Genomic DNA, 20,850 nt, shown 5'->3' with positions numbered 1-20,850 from the left:
AGTATAAATCAAGATTATTATAACGATGAGAGTAATAAAACTGATAATTCTGATGATAATGATAATAATAATAATGATGATGATGATGATGATAATGATGATGATAATAATGATAATAATGATGATGATGATGATGATGATAATGATGATGATAATGATGATGATGATAATGATGATCATAATAATAATAATAATAATGAAAATGATGATAATGATGATGATAATAATAATAATGATGATGATGATAATGATGATGATGATGACGATGATAATGATTATGATGATGAGGATAATAATAATAATAATGATGATTATGAGAATGATGATGAGGATAATAATTGTAATGATAATAATAATGATGATAATAATTATAATAATGATAATAATGTTAATGATGATAATAACAAAAATAATATTGATGATAATAATGATAATAAGGATAATGATAATAAAAATGGTTACAGTTATAATAGTGATAATAACCTGAATAATCATTTAGTAAACATCAAAAAGTGTCAATAATGATGTTTGTAATAATAATGAAGATTATGGAAATTTCAATAATTATGTTAATAATATATTTCAAAACGTTACAATAAAAATGGTTATAACAATGTTAATAAAGTTAATAATAAGAATAAGTATGATAATATTTATAATAATTATAATAAACAAATAAAGATCATAATAATAATAATAATAATACTAATAATGATGTCCTCGATGACGTTGTAAATGACTATATTGAAAAGATTCTTTCTTGAGTAAGAATGATAATAATGATAATTGTAAGCGTAATAATGTTAGTAAGTATCAAAACAATAAGTACGATAAAAATCATGATAGCAATTTTAATTATACTAATAATAATAATAATCATGACAATGATAAAAATAATATTCTAATAATAAAAACAATGATATAATTAACATTTAGAAAAATAATGATAATAGTTATAATAATAATTGTAAAAATTATAACGAATATAATAAAGGTAATGATGATGAGAATGTTTATTAAAATAATGGTAATAGGTAAGGTAAGAATAATAATAATAATAATAAACATTATTATTATAATTATAATTATAATACTTATGATTATGACAATAATGGTAGAAATTATTAAAATAATTATGGTTATGACGTTAATAAAAAAATCATCCTAACGATGTCATACTCATGGTCCTAATAGTGGTGATGGTAATGATAACATAAATAATATCTTCGATAGTCATTTTAATAAAAACAATTACGACGTTAATAATAATAAGAGAAATGGAAATAATAACAATGATGATTATAATAAGAATGACATAATTAATAATAATAATAATAATAATGATAATAATAATAATAATAATTGTGATAATCATAATAAGAAGAAAAAAATATAGTACTGATGATAGAGAATATAATAATAAAAATTAACACAAGGATAATGAGAAGTTGCTAAAAGGGCTATAATGCTTAAAATGAGGAAGATTACTGCAATAATGTTGATGTTGATAATATAGTGATGAAAAAAATAATTTAAGCGATGACAGTAGTAAAATAATAATGATAATGATAATAATTATTATGATGCTAATGATGATAATAATAATGATAATGAGAATGATGATAATGATGATGCTTATGATGTTGATAAGGATGATGATGATGATGATGATGATGATGATGATGATGATGATGATGATCATAATGATGATGATAATGATGATGATGATAATAATGAGAAAAATAATGATGATGATGATGATGATGATAATGATAATGATAATGATGATGATGATGATAAAGATTATGATTATGATAATAATAATGATAATGATGATGGTAATGATAATGATGATATTGATGATGATAACAACATTGATAATAATGATGATAATGATGATAAGGATATTGATCATGATGATAATAATCAAAATAATGACATACATAATGATAGTAACAACTTAAGTAATCATGTAGTAAACATTATTAAGTGTCGTTAGTAATGGTTCTCATGATGTAAATAAAGTAAACGATGATGATAAGGATGACTCTAATGATAATAATAATAATAATAATAATAATTATAATAATAATAATAATAAAATAATGATAACAGTTAAAGATGAAAACAATAATAATAATTATAATAATGTCCTTGATGACGTTGTGAATGACTATGTTAAAAGAACTCTCTCTAATACTAATTATAATGACAAAAATAGATACAATGATTTACGTAACAGAGATAATATTGATTATAATTAAAGTAATGACGATGATAACAATGATAGTTTTAACACTTTTTATGATAGATATAACTACGATAAAGTCATTGGTAAAAATGACAACAATAATAGATCGTAAGCGTAATAATGTTAATTATTGTCAAAAAAATAAGTACGATAATAATCGTGATAGAAAATTTCAATTATACTAACAATAACAATGACAATAATAAAAATTATATTATTTTATTAAAAATAATGATATAATTACCATTTATAAAAATAATAATGAAAGTAACGATAATGGTAATAGTAATAATCAATTTCATGACAGTGATGTTGACAATAATGTTTTTAAAAATGATAGTAATAGTAAAGGTAAAGATAAAAATGATAATAATAATAATCATAATTATTATAATTGAAAATTATAATATCTATAATTATGACAATAATGGAAAAAATTATTAAAATAATTATAGTTATAATGTTTATAAACGAATCATAATAACACATTCAATAATTGTTTGGTAAAACACTTTATAAGGTATTGTACAAGAGGGTTAGTTACAGCATAAGAGGCGTCGTGAGTGTGAGCGGGAAAGGCGTCCGGTCGTCTTGGAGAGCAGTGCTCAAGTGCCCGAACGCAGAGGCGGCTTCTGGCAGGGTGAAATCCCGTGAGCATGGCGGAAGTGCACGCAGCGCCTCGCTCGGCTGTCGCACTCAAGCGCGAAACCAAACAATCCGCCCGCCTTGATCTTGGATCGAAGAACTACGTGCCGCCCGCAAAACTGGGGTCGGTCGGGAAGTCTTCTGGAGGCGGCAGAGCCGCGGGAGGTACCGACACAGGCAGCAAGACCATCTTGGTGATGGATCGCTCGTACACGCCAGTCACCGTCTTAAGGGTAGCAGCGCGGACAAAGCCGTCGGCTTCCGGGTGGACGATGATGACACGGCCGATCGGCGATCGGCCGCTAGACTGCAGAAGTGTAGCGTCGAGGAGGACGACCACATTGCCGACGATGAAGTTCCGGCGAGGAGTAGTCCATTTTGACTGCTGTTGGAGTGTGTTAAGCTATTCTCGGCTCCAGCGGGACCAAAACTGGGCGCGGATCCCCCAAACGATCTCATAGTGGGCGAGCGCATACAAGCTCACCGCAGGGGGGCTGGGCAAAACGATGGAGTTGAGAGGGCCACCGACGAGGAAAAGCCTTGGGGTGAGAATATCGAGGTCTCTAGTGACTCCAGATTGTGGTGTCAGTGGTCGGCTATTTAAGACCATCTTGATGCCAACGAGCACCGTGGAAAATTTCTCGTAGGTGAGATGGCGTGACTCCATGACACGCCAGAGGTGACTTTTGGTTGACTTGACGGTGGCCTTCCACAAGCCACTGAAGTGAGGAGCACCCGGTGGAATAAACTTCCAAGCAACTCCTTAATCGGCGAAAGAGCCCGCGACCAATCCCGAGTCCAGCTCGGCTGTCAGCAAGGCATCGCGCAGCTTGACATCAGCGCAGCGGAAGCAAGTCGCGTTGTCGCTCCATATCTCGCTAGGCCGACCGCGGCGTCCAGCAAATCGGTAGAGGGTGCCCAAGAAGGACGCAGCTGAGAGATCGCTGACCAGCTCCAGGTGCAGGGCCTTTGTGGTGAGGCACACAAAAACGGCGATGTAGCCTTTCGTGGTCCGGACTCCTCGTCCTCTGGCGGAGAGTACATGAAAAGGGCTGGCGTAGTCGACTTCGGTGCAGGCAAAGGCACGAGAAGGGGAGACTCGGGACGACGGCAGTGGGGCCATGAGTTGAGTCGCCGGCCGCACTCACAGCCAGATGCAGACGACGCACCTGTGGAGGTGAGCCTTGATTTGCCGGGGCCCACCGAGGAGCCAAGCGTGCTTACAGACGTAGGCACTGGTAACACGGTATCCACCGTGCAGCGCCCGAGAGTGCGCCCAGGCGATGACTATGGAAGCGAGAGAAGAGGCGCTGCTAAGGATCGGCGGGTGCCGCTCCTCGTAGGTCGGCGGCGAATGCTCGAGCAGCTAACGGTACCAAGGGGCTCGTCTTCCGCAGACGTTCGCCCCGTCGAAGACACTGGAGGTCGGCCGAGAATGATCTTTCCTGGCTGGGGCGTACACACGCGAGAAAAGCGTCGTGGAGTTCGGTCGACGTAAGAGGTGAAGCTACCAAAAGCACGGGGCTCCTGCCCAAGCGGCTCCGGATGAATCGACGAATGCGTTCGAGGAATCTTAGTAGCATGCGTAAGTTGGAGAATTGCTTGAGGTAGCTGGCGTCGAGTTGCTGCACTACGCAGCAGATAGATGAATGCTGGTTCAATGCGGGAAGCGGGTCTAGGGGCAATGAGTCAACGTTCTCGGCGAGCCAAGTGGGGCCCTCCCACTAAGTGCGCTGCGAGCGAAGGCCAGTCATGTCGGCACCTCTGGTCGCGAGGTCGGCTGGATTTGACTGGGTTGGCACGTATCACCAGATGCTCGAAGGCAGGATTTTCTAGATTTGGGCGACATAGTTGTCCATCAGCACGTTGTTGGTTGGCCTGTCTGAACGCAGCCAGTGCAGAACGATCTGTGAGTCGCACCATGCGTAACAGCGGTCGACAGGTACGCGTAGCTCGTCGGCAGCGGCCCGCAGGAGCTTGGCGGCAATCAGTGCAGTGCGGAGCTCGAGGCGTGGAGTCGTCATGCGCGTGGATGTCTCTAGCGCCAGCTTGAGGCGAGCGAATTGGCGAGAGCTTCGTCCAAGCCAGAAGAATGTGGCAGAGCGCTGGCTCAGCCCCAGGCGCGAAGCAAGAGTAGATGACGGCCGCCATCACGTGGCGACTGGCGTCCGAAAAGCCGTGCAGGTAAAGCTTAAAAGAAGGCCCGACTCCGATCCAGCGTGGCAAGGTGAAGGTGGAGATGGCCTGGAGCTTAGCGGTAAATGCCGCCCATCGGCGAGTCATTGAGATCGGCGCAGGCTCGTACCAGCCCAGTCTGGCTCGCCAGAGATCCTGGAGCAAGAGCTTGGTATTTAACACGATTGGCGCGAGCCAGCCGCATGGGTCAAACAAACTCGCGAGTGCCGCGAGCATCGTCTGTTTTGTGCTCTGCGGCTGGAGTGGTGGAGGCGTCAACTGAAAGCAGTCCAACGGTGGATCCCACTTGACCCCGAGCTCGCTGACGAGGCCTTCAGCGCTGAGCTGCTCCCGAGGTTGGACGTAAGCGGACGTCCTCAGGCAGATCGTCAAGCAGCTCGCGGACATTGGCCACCCACTTCCGCAGGGGAAAGCCGCCTGCCTTTATGAGCCCGCTCAGCAGGTTGCGGAGGCGCCGAACCGCGGTGACGTCATAGGCCCCGGAGAGAAAGTCGTCGGCGTAGCGGTCACACAGGGTGGCTGACACAACTTTGGGCCAGTTGTGGCCTTCGTTTTGGCATTCCTGTTGGAGGGTACGCAGTGACAGGTAAGGCGAGCACGACTCGCCATAAGTCACAGTAAGCAGCTAGTAGTGGGTTGGAGGCTGGCTGGGATCGGCAGCCCAGACAATCCACTGCAGGTCGACGTCACGGTAGTCGATCCAAATCTGCCGGAACATCATGCGGATGTCACTGCAGAAGGCGATGCGGTGCCGCCACCAACGCATGAGCACCAATGGGAGCGCGGATTGGAGTCTGAGTCCAGCGTGGAGGACGTCGTTTAAGCTGTGGCCACTGGAAGTTGGGTTGGACGCGTTGAAGACTATTTGGAGCTTGCGCCCGCGATCAACATGCTGCCAGATGCCATGATGATGGATGTAGTTGACGGGCCCAGCTGTAGCTGCAAGCTTAGCGCTGGTGAGCGGGCGCATGTGGCCCATCGCGAGATAGTCAGCCATGAATCGACTATACTCCACAGCCATGTTGGGGCTTCGCCGAAGCCGGCGTTGCAGGGCTACCAAGGAGGCCTTGGCACTCTCTGAAGACTGTTGCCAAAAAGAAGTGAACCGCTGCCCTTTAGCGGGAGGCGCACTATGTACCGTCCGTCCGCGGCGCGTCGGTGGTCTGCGAACGCACGCTTGCACTCGATGGCCTCATCTAAGCAGTGGTGAGCCTGAGGAAGATCCTCCATCTTCCAGAACCGCTGTAGCAGAGCGGTCTGCTTGTTGTGCCAAGGCGGAGCCACGTCGGATTGGGTGGCTGCACAGACGGCCGACGTACCTGGAGCGAGCCTGATGGCACGGCCTGGCAATACCCAGCCGAAGACTGTGCGCTGTCCGACTATCTCTCCTTGTTGAGTGTAGCCAGGTCGTAGCAGCAAGTGGTAGTAGTTGGCGCCGATAAGGAGGTCGACACGTTGTGGCGTGGCAAACGAAGGATCGGTGAGGCCCTCGCAGTCAGCCCACTGCCGGATTGCCTCTGGGTGCAGCGGGGTAGAGGGGGATACCTGGCCGAGCCTGGGCAAACACAGCGCTGTCAGCGCGACTGGTGGTGCGGGCCCTGGAAGCTCGAGGTGGAGATGGGCCCGGAGTCTGGACTGGACGGCGGACTCGCTGCCAACGCCGGAGATGCTGGCTTGGATGGTTTTTAGTCGTGCGCCAACCAGGCGCGCGAGAGTCGCAGAGATGACAGTGACCTCAGAGCACGCGTCGATCAGCGCTCGGGCTGGAACTTGACGACCAGGAGGACCGCTCAAATGGACAAGGGCGGTCGGAAGCACGGATAGTCACGCTTGAGGTGACGCGTCAGTCGAGTGCTCTCCTGATGAAGAGTTGGGCGGGTCCGTGCGGGGCTGCTTCGATGATGTAGAGCCGTCGGGCTGCCCCGAGTGGCGGCGACGGGCACCGTCGTGCAGTGAGCTGTAATGCTGCTCTCGGCAATATTGGCAAGCTGACCGGGAGGGGCAGTACTTCACAGCGTTCCCAGGTTGGAGGCAATTCGATGCACAGCCGTGCCTGGTAGACGAGCTCCCTTCGAGCGCGTACATCAAGCCCCTGGAACTGCGCACAAAACCCGGGAGAATGGCTCTTATGGCACGCCGGGCACAACGGCGTATCATTGCTCGGGGCGAGGGCGTGGTAATTGCATCCTGATGTCGAGGAGTTTGAGCGTGTGGCTGTTCCGCTAAAGGGACGTGCGGGCTGCGAGGCTTCGACAGAGCTGGCGGCTCGGCAACGGTGCCAAAGAAAGTCAGTCAAGGTGGCGAATGTGGTTAAGTCAACCTCGGAGTTGAAAACAGTACTCTACAACCGTTGGAGCTCCTCCTCCCATGCACGCCTCGTTGCTGGATCCATGCCAATCATTCTACACGAGACAAACCAATCGTTCCAGCCAGCTACGGGACGACCTAAGGCGCGAAGCTGTTCGCGATGTTTTTCCAGGGTGTCAAAGAGGCTCTGCAACCCGTGGGCGGACTCGTCTCTGAGTGGCTTGATGTTCCACAGGGCTGTGACATGGTTGTGGACGAGAAGGCAGCTGTGCTCGTAGCGCGCTTCAAGCAGAGCCCATGCCGTAGAGTAATTGGCCTCGGCTACCTGGATTGTATTGAGGGCCGTCTTAGCGTCTCTCTGAGCAAGCGACTTAAAATAGAACAGGCGCTCGACGTTGGTGAGTTGGCAGTCCTCGTGTATCAGCGCTTGGAAAAGATCACGTAAGCTCTCCCAGTCTTCTCGTCTCCCAGAACAGTTTGGAATGCTGATTCTCGGCAAGCGAGGCCCACGGCCTGAAGCCGGGTTCCCTGGGCTCAGAAATGGCCTGGAAGGGACAGGTGCTGGCGCCAAGGAGTCTCTCGCGTCGTAGAGGCAAGACCGTGCGTCGAGGTAGTGCGCTTCCACGTCAGTATACAGCTGGACCAACCGAGACGCCTTTTTAAGTGGCGGAGCTTCGTTGAGCTTGAGATGGTTGGCTTGAAAATCGCCCCAATGTCCACCGAGCAATTCCAACCTTGCTTCTACCATGCCCGAGCTCCAGCGGGCTGGCTCCATCTCATGAATGGTGCGGGCCAGGTGGCCAACAACCTTGGCGAGAACCGACTGAGCACCGAACAGCGCGGTCCAGCCTTCGTCCATTCTAAAACATTAGTATTCAACGCTTGAGCGGAATATGCCACCGAGCCACAGCTGGCAGTGTTAGGGGGGTTGACAATTCGAGTCAAATTGGCAGGTGACAAGCTTGAGCGGACGTACAAGATGGCCGCCATGGCCGACAAGGAGGCTGTCGGTGGATCATTGCAACAATGGCGGCTTGATGAAGCCGGGCCACGTCTATACCACTCGTTAACTTTGGCCGTCAGCGACACAGCCTGCTTGCCGCCGTAGCTGGGCCAAATGACTGGACCGCGAGCTCTGTCAGCCACGGCAGTCCCTCACAACATTTTACGCGTGCAGGGCGACACGGCTTCAACATTGCCGTGGCCGAACGACTGGTGCCAGGCCACGGGCACTATGGCGATCGTGGCGGCCATGTTCGCGCTTTGTTTGTCACTTATACTTACATTGCTTCGAATAATGTGGAACCACCAGCTGTCCTCTAAGCTGCTGGTCACTGGTTATCTCCACGGAATCCGGCTCTGAAAGGACCAATGTTTGGTGAAACACTTTATTAGGTATTGTACAAGAGGGTTAATTATAGCGTGAAAGGCGTCGTGAGTGTAAGCGGGATAGGCGTCCGGTCGTCTCGGAGAGCAATGCTCAAGTGCCCAAACGCAGAGGCGGCTTCCGGCAAGGCGGAAGCCCGTGAGCATAGTGGAAGTGCACGCAGCGCCTCACTCGGCTGTCGCGCTCGGGCGCGAAATCAAACATTAATAATGTAATAATAACAATACCTTAGAAACGGTAATTCTAACAGTCATCATTTAAATAGAGGTAATAAAAATGACGATAATGATAATAATTATAATAAAATGGATGGTAAAAAAATGATAATAAAAACAATAATAACAGTAATAATGATAATAATAATAAGAAAGATAGAAATAATGTTAATTATTTCCATGATTTATGTAGACATCATGTTAGCAATACTGGTTATAGTTATCATAATAACCTAACAAAACAGACATTGATTGTTATAATTATAATTATGATAAATATAGTGTTAAGAGTCTTTATAATAAAACTGACGATGATGTTCAATATAAGAACGAAGGCAATAATAATGACAAACATAAGATAATAAACAATAATAATAAAAGTAGTGATAATAATTATTATGATACTGACAATCTCATAGTTATGGTCTTAATAATGCTCATACATATGATAACATAAATAATAACTTTGAGAATGATTATTATAATCACAATTATAACAAAAATAATACAAAAAATCATAAGGATGATAACAATAACGACTTTAATGATTATGACATTAATGATAATAATGATGATGATGATGATTATGATGATGATGATGATGATAATAATAATGCTGATGATAATAATGAAGATGACAATGCTGATAATCATGATGATGATAATGATGATATTGATGATTATAATGAAGTTGATGATGATAATAATGAAGATGATATTGATGAAAATGATGATAATAATGATGATGATAGCCATAATACAGTTATAATAGTAATAATAAGTTTAATAATCATGTAGTCAACATTTGAAAGTGTCGTTGATAATGTTTATAATAATAGAGATTACGTAAATTTTGACAATTATATAATTAATATATTCCAAAACGTCATACTAATAATGGTTTGAATAACGTTAATAAAGTAAATAATGATAATAAGTATGATTAAAATAAAAATAATAATAATAACAAATTAATATGATAATGATAATAATAATTATAATAATGTTTTTAATGACGTTGTACGTGACTATGTTGAAAAGACTTTTTCCAGTTATAATCATCATGACAAAAATAGGTACAATGACTTACGCAACAATGATATTATTGATTATAATTAAAGAGATAACGATGATAATAATAATAATAACAAAACTTATTATGATAAATATAACTACGATAATGTCGTTAGTAAAAATGATAATAATGATATTTTTAAGCGTAATAATTTTTGAAAGTGTTCAAACAATGAGTATAATAATAATCATAATGGAAAATTTTAATGATTCTAAAAGAAACCATGACAATGATGAAAATAATATTATGATAGTAAAAATAATGATATAATTATTATTTATAATAATAATAAAAATAGTTATAATAATAATGATAATAAAAATAACGAATTTAATGACAGTGTAGATGACGATAATGTTCATTGAAGTAAAGGTAGTAGTAAAGGTAAAAATGAAATTAGTACTTATGATAATCACAATAATTATTGTTATAATTATAATAATTAAGATAACGACAATAATGGTAATCATTATTGGGATGGTTATGGTTATCATGCTTATGAAAAGAATTATTATAACAAATAAAATGATAATGTTATAATATCAAAAGAAACGGTAATACTTACAATTATTAATGAAATAGTCGTAATAAAAATGAGTAAAATAATAATAATCATGATAAAATGAATGGTAAAAAAATAATAATAAAAACAATAATGATAATAATACTAATAATAATTTTGATAGTGATACTAAAAATATTGATTACATCGATGATTTCGGTAAAAATTATGTAAGCAATACTGGATATAGTTATGATAATGACCTTACAGAACACATATTGATTGGTATAATCAAAATAATAATAAATATGGTGTTAAAAATTTTTATAATAAAACTAACAATGATGTTAAAAATAACTACAAAGGCAATAATAATGACAAGCATAACGTAAGAAACAATAATAATGATAGTGATGATGATAATGATAATGATAATGACGATCTCATTCTTATGCTTCTAATAATGCTGATAGTGATGTATCATAAATAATAACTTTGATAATGATTAAACAAAAACGATTATGACGAAAATAGTGATAAGAGTCATAAAAATAATGACAATAATGACTATAATAATCATGACATTATTGATTATAATGATGATAATTATATTAATCATACTTAAAATGAATGTTAGAGTACTGATGATCAAAAATATAATCATAATAATTAACACAAGAATAAATAGCAGTTACTAGAGGGACGATAATAATTAGAATGATGATAATTACTGCAATAATGTTGATGTTAATAATGATAATTATAGTGATAAAAGAAAATTACGTAAGCGATAACGGTAGTAAAACGATGATGATGATGATAATAATAATGATAATGATGATAATGATGATGATGATGATGATGATAATGATGATGATGATGATGATAATAATAATGATGATGATGATGATGATGATGATAATAATAATGATGATAGTAATAATAATAATGATGATGATAATGATGGTGATTATGATGATGATAATAATGATGATGATGATGATGTTGATGATGATAATGATGATGATAATGATAATGATGATGATGATGATGTTGATGATGATGATGATGATGATGATGATAATAATGATGATAATGATGGTGATAATGATAATGATTGTGATGATGATGATGATTATGATAATGATAATGATAAATATGATGATGATGATAATGATAATAATGATGATGATGATGATGATGATGATAATGATAATGGTAAAGATGATGATGATGATGATGATAATGATAATAATGATAATAATGATGATGATGATGATGATGATAATTATGATGTTAATGATAATGATGATGATAATAATGATAATGATAATGATAATGGTAATGACTATATTAATATTAATGATGAAGTTAACGATGAGGATAATAAAGATAATATTGATGATAATGATGATAATAATATTGATGATGTTAAAAATGATGACAGTCGTAATGGTAATAATAACTTGAATAATTATGCAGCAAACATTTATAAGTGTTGTTAATGATGTTGATAATAAAAAGAAATATTATGTAAATTTTGACGATTATGTAAATAATAGACTCCAAAACGTCATAATAATGATGGTTTTAATAATGTTAATAAAGTGAATGATGATAATTAGTATGCTTTAAATAAAAATCATAATAATAAAAAATGAAGATAATAATAATAATAATAATAGTAATAATAAAAATAATTTCCTTAATGATGTTGTAAATGACTGTATTTAAAAGACTCTGTTCAATAATTATTACGATGACAAAAATAGTTACAATGATTTACGTAACAATGATATTATTGATTATAATTAAAGAGATGACGATGATAACAATAATAGTAACAACACTAATCATGATAGATATAACTACGATAATGTCCTTAGTAAGAATAATAATAATGATAATTGTGAGCGTTATAATGTTTGCAAGTATTAAAACAATAAATACGATAGGAATTATGATAGAAATTTTCATTATACTAATCATAACAATGACATTTATAAGAATTACATAACAATAATGAAGATAATAATCTAATTAACATTTTTTTAAATAATTATAATAGTAATAACAATAATGGTAAAAATAATAGCGAATTCAATGACGGTAATTATGACGATAATGTTCATTAAAAAAGTTTTAAAAATAAAGGTAATAATACAAATGATAATAATCATAATTATCATAATTATAATTATAATTAAAATAATCATGATAATGACAATAATAGTAAAAATTATTCAGATAATTATGGTTATGATGTTCATAAAAGAATCATCATAACAAATTTAATAGTAATGTAATAATAACAAAGTAAACGGTATTACTAACAGTTATCAATGAAATAGTGGTAATAAAAATGACGATGATTATTATATCTATAATAAAATGGTTAGTTTAAAAATAATAATAAAAACAATAACAATAATAATAATAATGATGATAATTATGATAGTGATGATAAAAATGTTGATTATATCCATGATTTTAGTAGAAATTATGTTAGCAATACTGGTTCTAGTTATGATAATAACCTTACAGAACAGACATTGATTGTTATAATTGAAATAATGATAAATGTTGTGTTCAAAGTTTTTATAATTAAACTGACAATGATGTTAAAAATAACTATAAAGGCGATAATAATGACGAGCATGAGGTAAAAAACAAAAATAATGATAGTTATGATAATAATGATAATTATAGTAACGATCTTATAGTAATGGTCCTAATAATGCTGATAGTAATGATAACATAAATGATAACTTTAATAATAATTGTAATAATAACGATTATGCTGAAAATAATAATAGTTATAAAAATGATCACAATAATGACTGTAATAATTATGACATAATTTATAATAATGATAATCATAATAATAATAATAATAATAATAATAATAATAATAATAATTATAACCATTAAAGGTCATAGACCTGACGATAAAAAATGTAACAAAGATAATTAACACAAGGATAATGAAAAGTTGCTGAAAGGACGATAATGATTAAAATTATAATAAATGATAAATTATGATGATAGTTATAAAAAAAATAATAATAATTAAAGCGATGATGGTACTAAAACAATGATGATGATGATGATGATGATGATGATGATGATGATGATGATGATGATGATGATGATGATGATGATGATGATGATGATGATGATGATGATGATGATCATGAGGATGTCGATGATGATGATGATGATGATGATGATGATAACGATGATAATAAGTGATATAATTATTGAAATTATTATAGTCATAGTGACGGGTTATCTTATAACAAAAATGGTCATCATAATAGAAACAAGAATCTCGGTTATAATAGTAACAATAATTATAATTGTTATAGTAATACTAATGTTGATAATACAAAGAGAGAACCAACAACGTACTATTCTATGGTCCTCAAACCAAATAATTGCTTGATTACTTTTTCATGGTATATTTTTTCAAGCAAAAGTCAAAACAGTCAAAAATTTACACGAAAATTAGTAAAGTCAGTAACTTGGCTATAATACGACTAACATACACCGTTTACCTAGTACTCTGCAGCACAATCTCTGTTACGCCATCTGTGAATTGGTATAGTGCACCCACAATATTTGCGTGATTCTCTTTCGCCTAATCATCCTGTGCCCATCACGGAATTATTTTGGTAGCGTACAGGGCCTGTACTACACTACTACAGGCGGTGTATGGGATGCTGTTAATGCATATAACTATATATGTGTGTGCCTGTGCGTTGCAGCAGATATACTTTAAAAGCAGCAGTTGTACATCTATATAGATATAGTATTTCAATATCCGATTATCATCAACAGCCGATTCATTACGACACAAGTTTGTGTTAAGTATAATATACACTGAGGATCTTAAGGCACTTTATTACAAATATTGTATAAAAACATTAGTTAAAGTGTTCGTAACGTACCCGTTTAGGATTATTTGTATACTTCTAAAACAAAATTATCTATATTTCTACCATATACACTAAGTATTCTAAACAGTTGTAAAATGGTTATTTTAAGGTTATATTTACTTTGGTGGATTCAAAAGTGAAAAAATTAGGAATATATGAGGATGATGAGTAAAATGTGTAAAAATATAATACTTATTGCTCTTGCATGCGCTCTATGGTTTAATATTCTATAGAACTGAGCAGTGAGTACTTTACACTGATAAATATAGTCAAATTCTAACAGAAACATGATTCTTCAAAAAAATGATTGTGTAGGATAATGTAGTTCAAACTGTGCCCAACTGCCACAGCTGATTCAGGGGGGTTCCACTATAAAGTATTTAAATAAATACACAGAGTAAGTAGGGGTTTTACTTAAGAATTTAAAAATCTATAAATACTTATTGACACTTACACTATTTCAACCTATTATGTACATGTTTAGTTTGGTTATAGCTACATAACTAAAATTTGACACAGTTACCTTATTTGATGAAACAAAACTAACTGACAAATTAAAGCATAGGTGAGAATCAGCAAAAAGGCCAGTTTTGATCATGACTATGGTAAAAATGTTAAATGTTTCATCAGTGATTTTACCTATGCTTTATTCCTCAACTTCTGAAAAAAGTGGAGTGCTCAAATTAAGTAGTTAATTTTGTTTAACAAAATAAGGTAACTGTATGAAATTGTAGTTCTGTTGATATAACAGAACTAAAAATGTCTATAATAGGTTGAAGTTGTATATTTGTTGTCAAGTGTACATGAATTGCAATCCATCAAATTACAGTTTTTGTCCTTCAATCCTTTAATAAAAATTGTTCTAAATATATATGCTGTGTAGTCCTAGTTACTTGCTTTCCATATTTTAAAAATAACTCTATCAATATTTTAAACAGAAGTGATCAGTAAACTATAGAGTTAGTGCGAATACCCTCAATTAGCTTGTTCAAACTGTAATTTGGATCTTCAGTTCTGTTACAGATACATAGCTACAATTTGATGCAATTACTTTAATTTATATATGTACAAACAAAGATACATTGAGCACAACACTACGTTATTATACACAATAATTTAACTTAAACATTATTTTTTGCTTTCATTACGTTTTCTCTATATTGTGAATTATTTGTAGCGAGTAGCCTTTTTTTCGTCTAATATTTTTTTTTTTCCAGTATATTTTTTATTAAAGGGTTTGTATCATTAGTACATTAAATGAAGAGTGGCTTAAAAGTTGTCAGTGGGATGCTTTCATTGGATTTTAATGTGGATTCCAGAATAGCGAGTTAAAACTTCATTCATAGTTGGCGTAAATTGTGTTATATGTAAAAAACTTTGTGAAAACATCCTACATTTTATCATAGTATCATCAACCCAGACCCACAGGCACCATGGAACATTTTACAGCCGGGGAACCTTCTCCCTAGAATTTAACACCTGTTTATGTTACGACATCTCCTAATTCTACTGGTAATTATACGCCGCATATGTATCATCATCATCATCAAGCACACGTGGGCTTACCTGAGATGGGTTAGATATTTTTTAATATTCTATTTTATATATTCTGCGTATGGTAAATTGTTCATACACATCTAGTTAAAAATAGAAATCTGAAGTCATATTTTCTTGATCTTTTTTTTGTTACTATAATAAGTTGATCTCACGTAGCACTAACTTTTAAGCTACAAAAATTTGTTTTGCATTGTATGTTTCACAATTATTCTAAAGTAAAACTGTATTTCAATTTATAAAAAAAAGGTACAATAAAAATTATTATAATGATACAAATCATCAAGGTGAATAGCATGGAATAGACTCCATAAAATTGTACGTCTACATTTTCTCTCAGAGTAAGTACGTTTGCGACCAATCGCTAGTTGATACGAGTCTATAACAAAACAATTGATTCTATATTACGAATGATAAAGTCAATTTCAATAGAAAAAAAAGTTTAATTAAAATTGAAGATTAATGGCCTTCAGTTCATTACAATACTAGCCAAAAAGTATACATTGTATCCACATAACGAAGTAAATAATAATACATAATTTCCTTTAGATGATTTTGTTTATGCATGGTGTATTTCTTAAAATGAAGATACATTTAATAAATTTTTATAAACTTTTATTCTTGCATTGTTAGACTCTTTGCAAATGGACGCAAACTTACTCCACTGATTCATGGAAATTATTATACGTTGGTGTACTAATATTTATCTTTATATATTAGAGTACGAAAATAAGTTAGCTTTAAGTCTCACACAAATTTACAGCAATGAATTGGAAAAAACCTCCCTTTTTCAACAAGTAAAGTGGCAAAAGTACTCATATACAATGAAGTTTATCGTAGTGGCTCATATAAGTAAGTGCTGATTGAACAAGTTCTGTATGTTACATTTATATTTCCATACCTTTTTGTTTTAGATAATAAGTTTTAAAAATAAAATATTTCATCAATTATTACAGTATAACTTCTCATAGACTTGATGAGTTAGCTAGAGATGCAACTATTGTCTTTGGAAACAGTATATCAAAAGAAAGATGGTACTCTAAAAGCACATCAGAAAAAAGTGCAGCAGGGAGCCTACAATATTTTTATGACTATTTAAAGGAGCAAGCTACATTGATCGGTTTGATTGAAAAACGACCATCGAAAAGAAAACGTGTTGAAGCTGGTAAATTTTCCTTGTGTAATTTAAAAAGGCAATATTTATTTTACAATTCCTGATAACTCTACTGGTGACGTGACAATTATTTCTATCTTTTTATTAAATACTCTGCATTGAGAAAAACAATGATATTTGTATGTTACATAAACATCAATTTTAAGAAGGTTCTGTCAACACCGAAAAGTTTGACAATTTAAAAAAAACAGTTGATATTATCGACAGTACTTTTATTAGAGAATGGACATCAACTTATTTTTATCATAAAATCGAGTTTTATAAACATTGTAACATATCTGAAATTTTTTAAACGTTTCCATCTCTCAGGAATCCTCTGGGATATAACCTGGTACAAAAAAATTTTACAAAATAATTGACACAAGTATACGATAAATGTTTAAAATATTAAATGTTATACACAACAATTTCAATGTTTATAACAATGTTTAGTTGACTTTTCTACTGTATATATTCACATATATATATGTATGTATAAGTATCTTCGAATATTTTTCATCCATAAGTAAAAATATTTTAGATCAAAGCAGATTTCCAGTGTTGCTTTACAAAAGAAGATACAACATTTTCTAGTAATTGGGAAACTATCACACCTATAATAATCAAAATTTCTGACAAAAACAATAGCAAGCCTCTAAAAACTTTTATGAAAATTAAGGACAGCGTGATCAAAGACGGTACGCACGAAAACCTAATAAATTCGTTTATGAAATTATCATTGTTAAAGTTTATAAAAAAACTAATCATACTTAGATTATCTTTATTCGTTCATGAGCTGAAATGTACAATTATACTTCAAATTATCCTGTACTATGAATAATAGTTTTCATACCTGGTAGCGCATGTCTCCAGAGGAAGTGACAGGCCCGAGGGACCTTCGAAGTAGGGCCTGAGGGACTCCTTGTGGTTGCCCTGGTTGGATAAGCTCCAGATGCGATCTCTATTTTTTCTACTGAAGGTGCAGTAAACGTCCGAAGGTTCAAAAGAACGCCCAAAGTAAAAAAATTGTGCTTTAATGAATGAACGGGCGTACATTACAAGTTTTGTTAGATATATGTGACAAATCTAATACTATTACGCTACTATTGAGTATGATAATAATTACACTGATTATTTCAGGAGGTACACAAATTTTGGCTCTTATGGTACTACCATATTTGTTCAAAAAGCTTCAAAAAACAAGCAGTAAATCTGATAACGGAAAGGCCTGGTTCCCAGACGTAGAAGACGTAATAAATTCTTACATAATACATTTGCAGGTAAGGATGAAACAAATTAAGTTATTCTTAATTAGCAACCTTTATTTTAAGCAATCTTTTAATCTTTCATCCTCTCAATTAAACTTTCTATTTTAAACTTTTCATCCAAAAACTAGTGTGTACTAAATCGTGTAAAAATAATTTTTTGAAAAAAAAAGGATTTATTTTCTTAAAAAAAAAATAAAAAATAAGCGTATTCTTGCAATTGTATATGATGTAAATATTTTTCAGTTTACTGTTTGTAAAATTGTACGATATTTATAGGTGATTTCGAAAGCATAATGTTTTAGTAGAGGCCTTTTTTTATGTTTTGATCTTTTTTTACTCGTTCCTTTTATACGTATGAGAACTGTAAAAAGCATATCAACAGATACAAATTTAGATAAAATCTAATTTTAAGTATATATGAGTATTTTTATTATTTCAGTGTACTGATGATTTAAGTAATCGGGTTGCTCTACTCAGACAAGAAGTTGTAGCTTTACACGAATCGCATAAGCTGAAGGCTGGGCCCTTTGTAGTTATATGTGGACCTTCGCTAACGAAAAGTAGTAGCACTTTCGTCGTCCTTCCAAATCATCAACACCAAGTACCTACGGTAATGGAAGCAGTAGATATATGTTTCCAAAGTATATATGTAAGGTTTCATGTGTTTGTAAACCCAAAAAACTTTCTTTATTAAGACTGAGTTAAATTAACTGAGTAATATTATCAATTTGTGCGTTATTAGTGTTAATGTCAAAAGAGAAAAAATACTTAATAAACATAACATATTTGTAAGGTTACATAGTTTCGAAACCTTGAAGTATATATTTTAAAATGTGTAATTGATTTGTTGCATGATAAATAAAATAATTTTACTATTGAAATTTTCATAAAAATAAAGTATACTTTTATCAATTCTTTAAAATACTATACGTGTCAAAAATGAATTACAATAATTCTTTTTTTAATACACATGACGCGAACCGAGAATTTTTGCGAAAGGAAATTTTGAAATTAACTTTGTCATTGTACTCCAATCCTTTAATTTCACGAAAATCTGTAAATGAAATCATTGTTACTTTTAACCAGCTTATTAGGAATCCTTTATTCCATATATTAAAATCGAGGTAGATATAAAATTAAATCAAGTTAATAGTACAAGTATCATACCGACTGTATATCACGTATTAGAGGAAGCTAAATATGTTTTCACATCATTTTTGACAGAACATAAAAGCTTCCAAGAATATGAAAAAAATAGTTTTTACATACCTCCAGAACCTTTTTTTATCTCTCCGTCTTATGAAGGTCGCGATCACAAGAGTAGTGATAAAACTCAAGCTGTGTTCATTTCCTAAAAAAAGACTCTGCGCAAATTTCTAATGATACCAAATATGTATGACAGTATACTAAACTTTATGGATTCATTAAATAATCAATCAACAATTTGTAATATAATACAAGGTGATTCATGGATAGCAAAGTATAAGAATCCAAATAAGTGCATTATTCCAGGGGTACTATATTACGATGATTTTAAAACTAAGAATGCCCTTGGCAGCCATGCTGGAGAGGAAAAATTGGGAGGACTGTTTTTTATGCTCGCTTGCTTGCCCCCCCCATGAATCAAGGAAGTTACATAACATATTTACATGCATAATTGTGCATTCGAAGCATGTAAAAGAATACGGACCAGAGAAATGTTTCAAAAAAACGATAGACGAACTGGTTGACTTAGCTAACAATGGTATCACTTTAACGATTAATGGAAATAAAAAAACTGTTTACTTTCAGTGACTTCTAGTGTTGGGGGATAACCTCGCACGGAACACCATTTGTTGATTTTCGGGAGGTTTCTCAGCAAACCGTTATTGTAGAATTTGTACAGCCACAAAAGAAGAGTGTCAAAAAATGATTATTGAACACGAGCCATAAGTCAGAAGCGCTGACTCATATAATTTTGATGTATTAAAAAATGACTCTAAAATCAGTGGCCTTCGACAGCGGTGCATATTTGACAGAATCCCAAATTTTCATATAGCTGAAAATATTTCTATCGATATCATGCACGACGTGTATAAGGGGATAGCCTCATATACTATTAGTAAAGTGCTGCAGTCATTAATAGAAAGAAAAATGATTTCCTTAGATACTATAAATGAAGCTATCAAATCGTTTCCTAAAAATGACACTGAGAAGCGAAACAAGCCAATGCCAATATATTTTGTCGCAGGTACAAAAGGGAAAAAATTAAAAATAAAGCAAAGTGCTGGCGAGATGCTTTGTTTGAGTAGGTATCTAGGGTTGATGATGGGAAATAAAATTAATGATCTATCCCTAAGCGAAAATAAACATTGGAAAC

The 20,850-nt window shown here is 35.3% G+C and overlaps 1 protein-coding gene across 1 annotated transcript; it reads right to left on the bottom strand.

Moving 5' to 3' along the window:
• Positions 1-5,717: 5,717 nt before the first annotated feature.
• On the bottom strand, positions 5,718-6,113 carry LOC149374627 (uncharacterized). Its single transcript, XM_089592452.1, has one exon. The coding sequence runs from the start codon at positions 6,111-6,113 to the stop codon at positions 5,718-5,720; it is 396 nt and encodes a 131-aa protein (XP_089448578.1).
• Between the last annotated feature and the right edge of the window lie 14,737 nt (positions 6,114-20,850).

Source organism: Copidosoma floridanum, unplaced genomic scaffold (genome assembly GCF_036245765.1).
Source record: "Copidosoma floridanum isolate Cflo_tuat_1 unplaced genomic scaffold, Cflo_Japanese_pri ptg000017l, whole genome shotgun sequence".
NCBI lineage: Eukaryota > Metazoa > Arthropoda > Insecta > Hymenoptera > Encyrtidae > Copidosoma > Copidosoma floridanum.
The sequence above is the reverse complement of the archived record's forward strand: the minus strand, read 5'-3'. Positions and strand labels throughout refer to the sequence as shown.

Bases quoted from the DNA above. Each gene is read 5' to 3' on its own strand.
- LOC149374627 (XM_089592452.1), bottom strand. From the start codon at position 6,113: ATGGCTGTGGAGTATAGTCGATTCATGGCTGACTATCTCGCGATGGGC.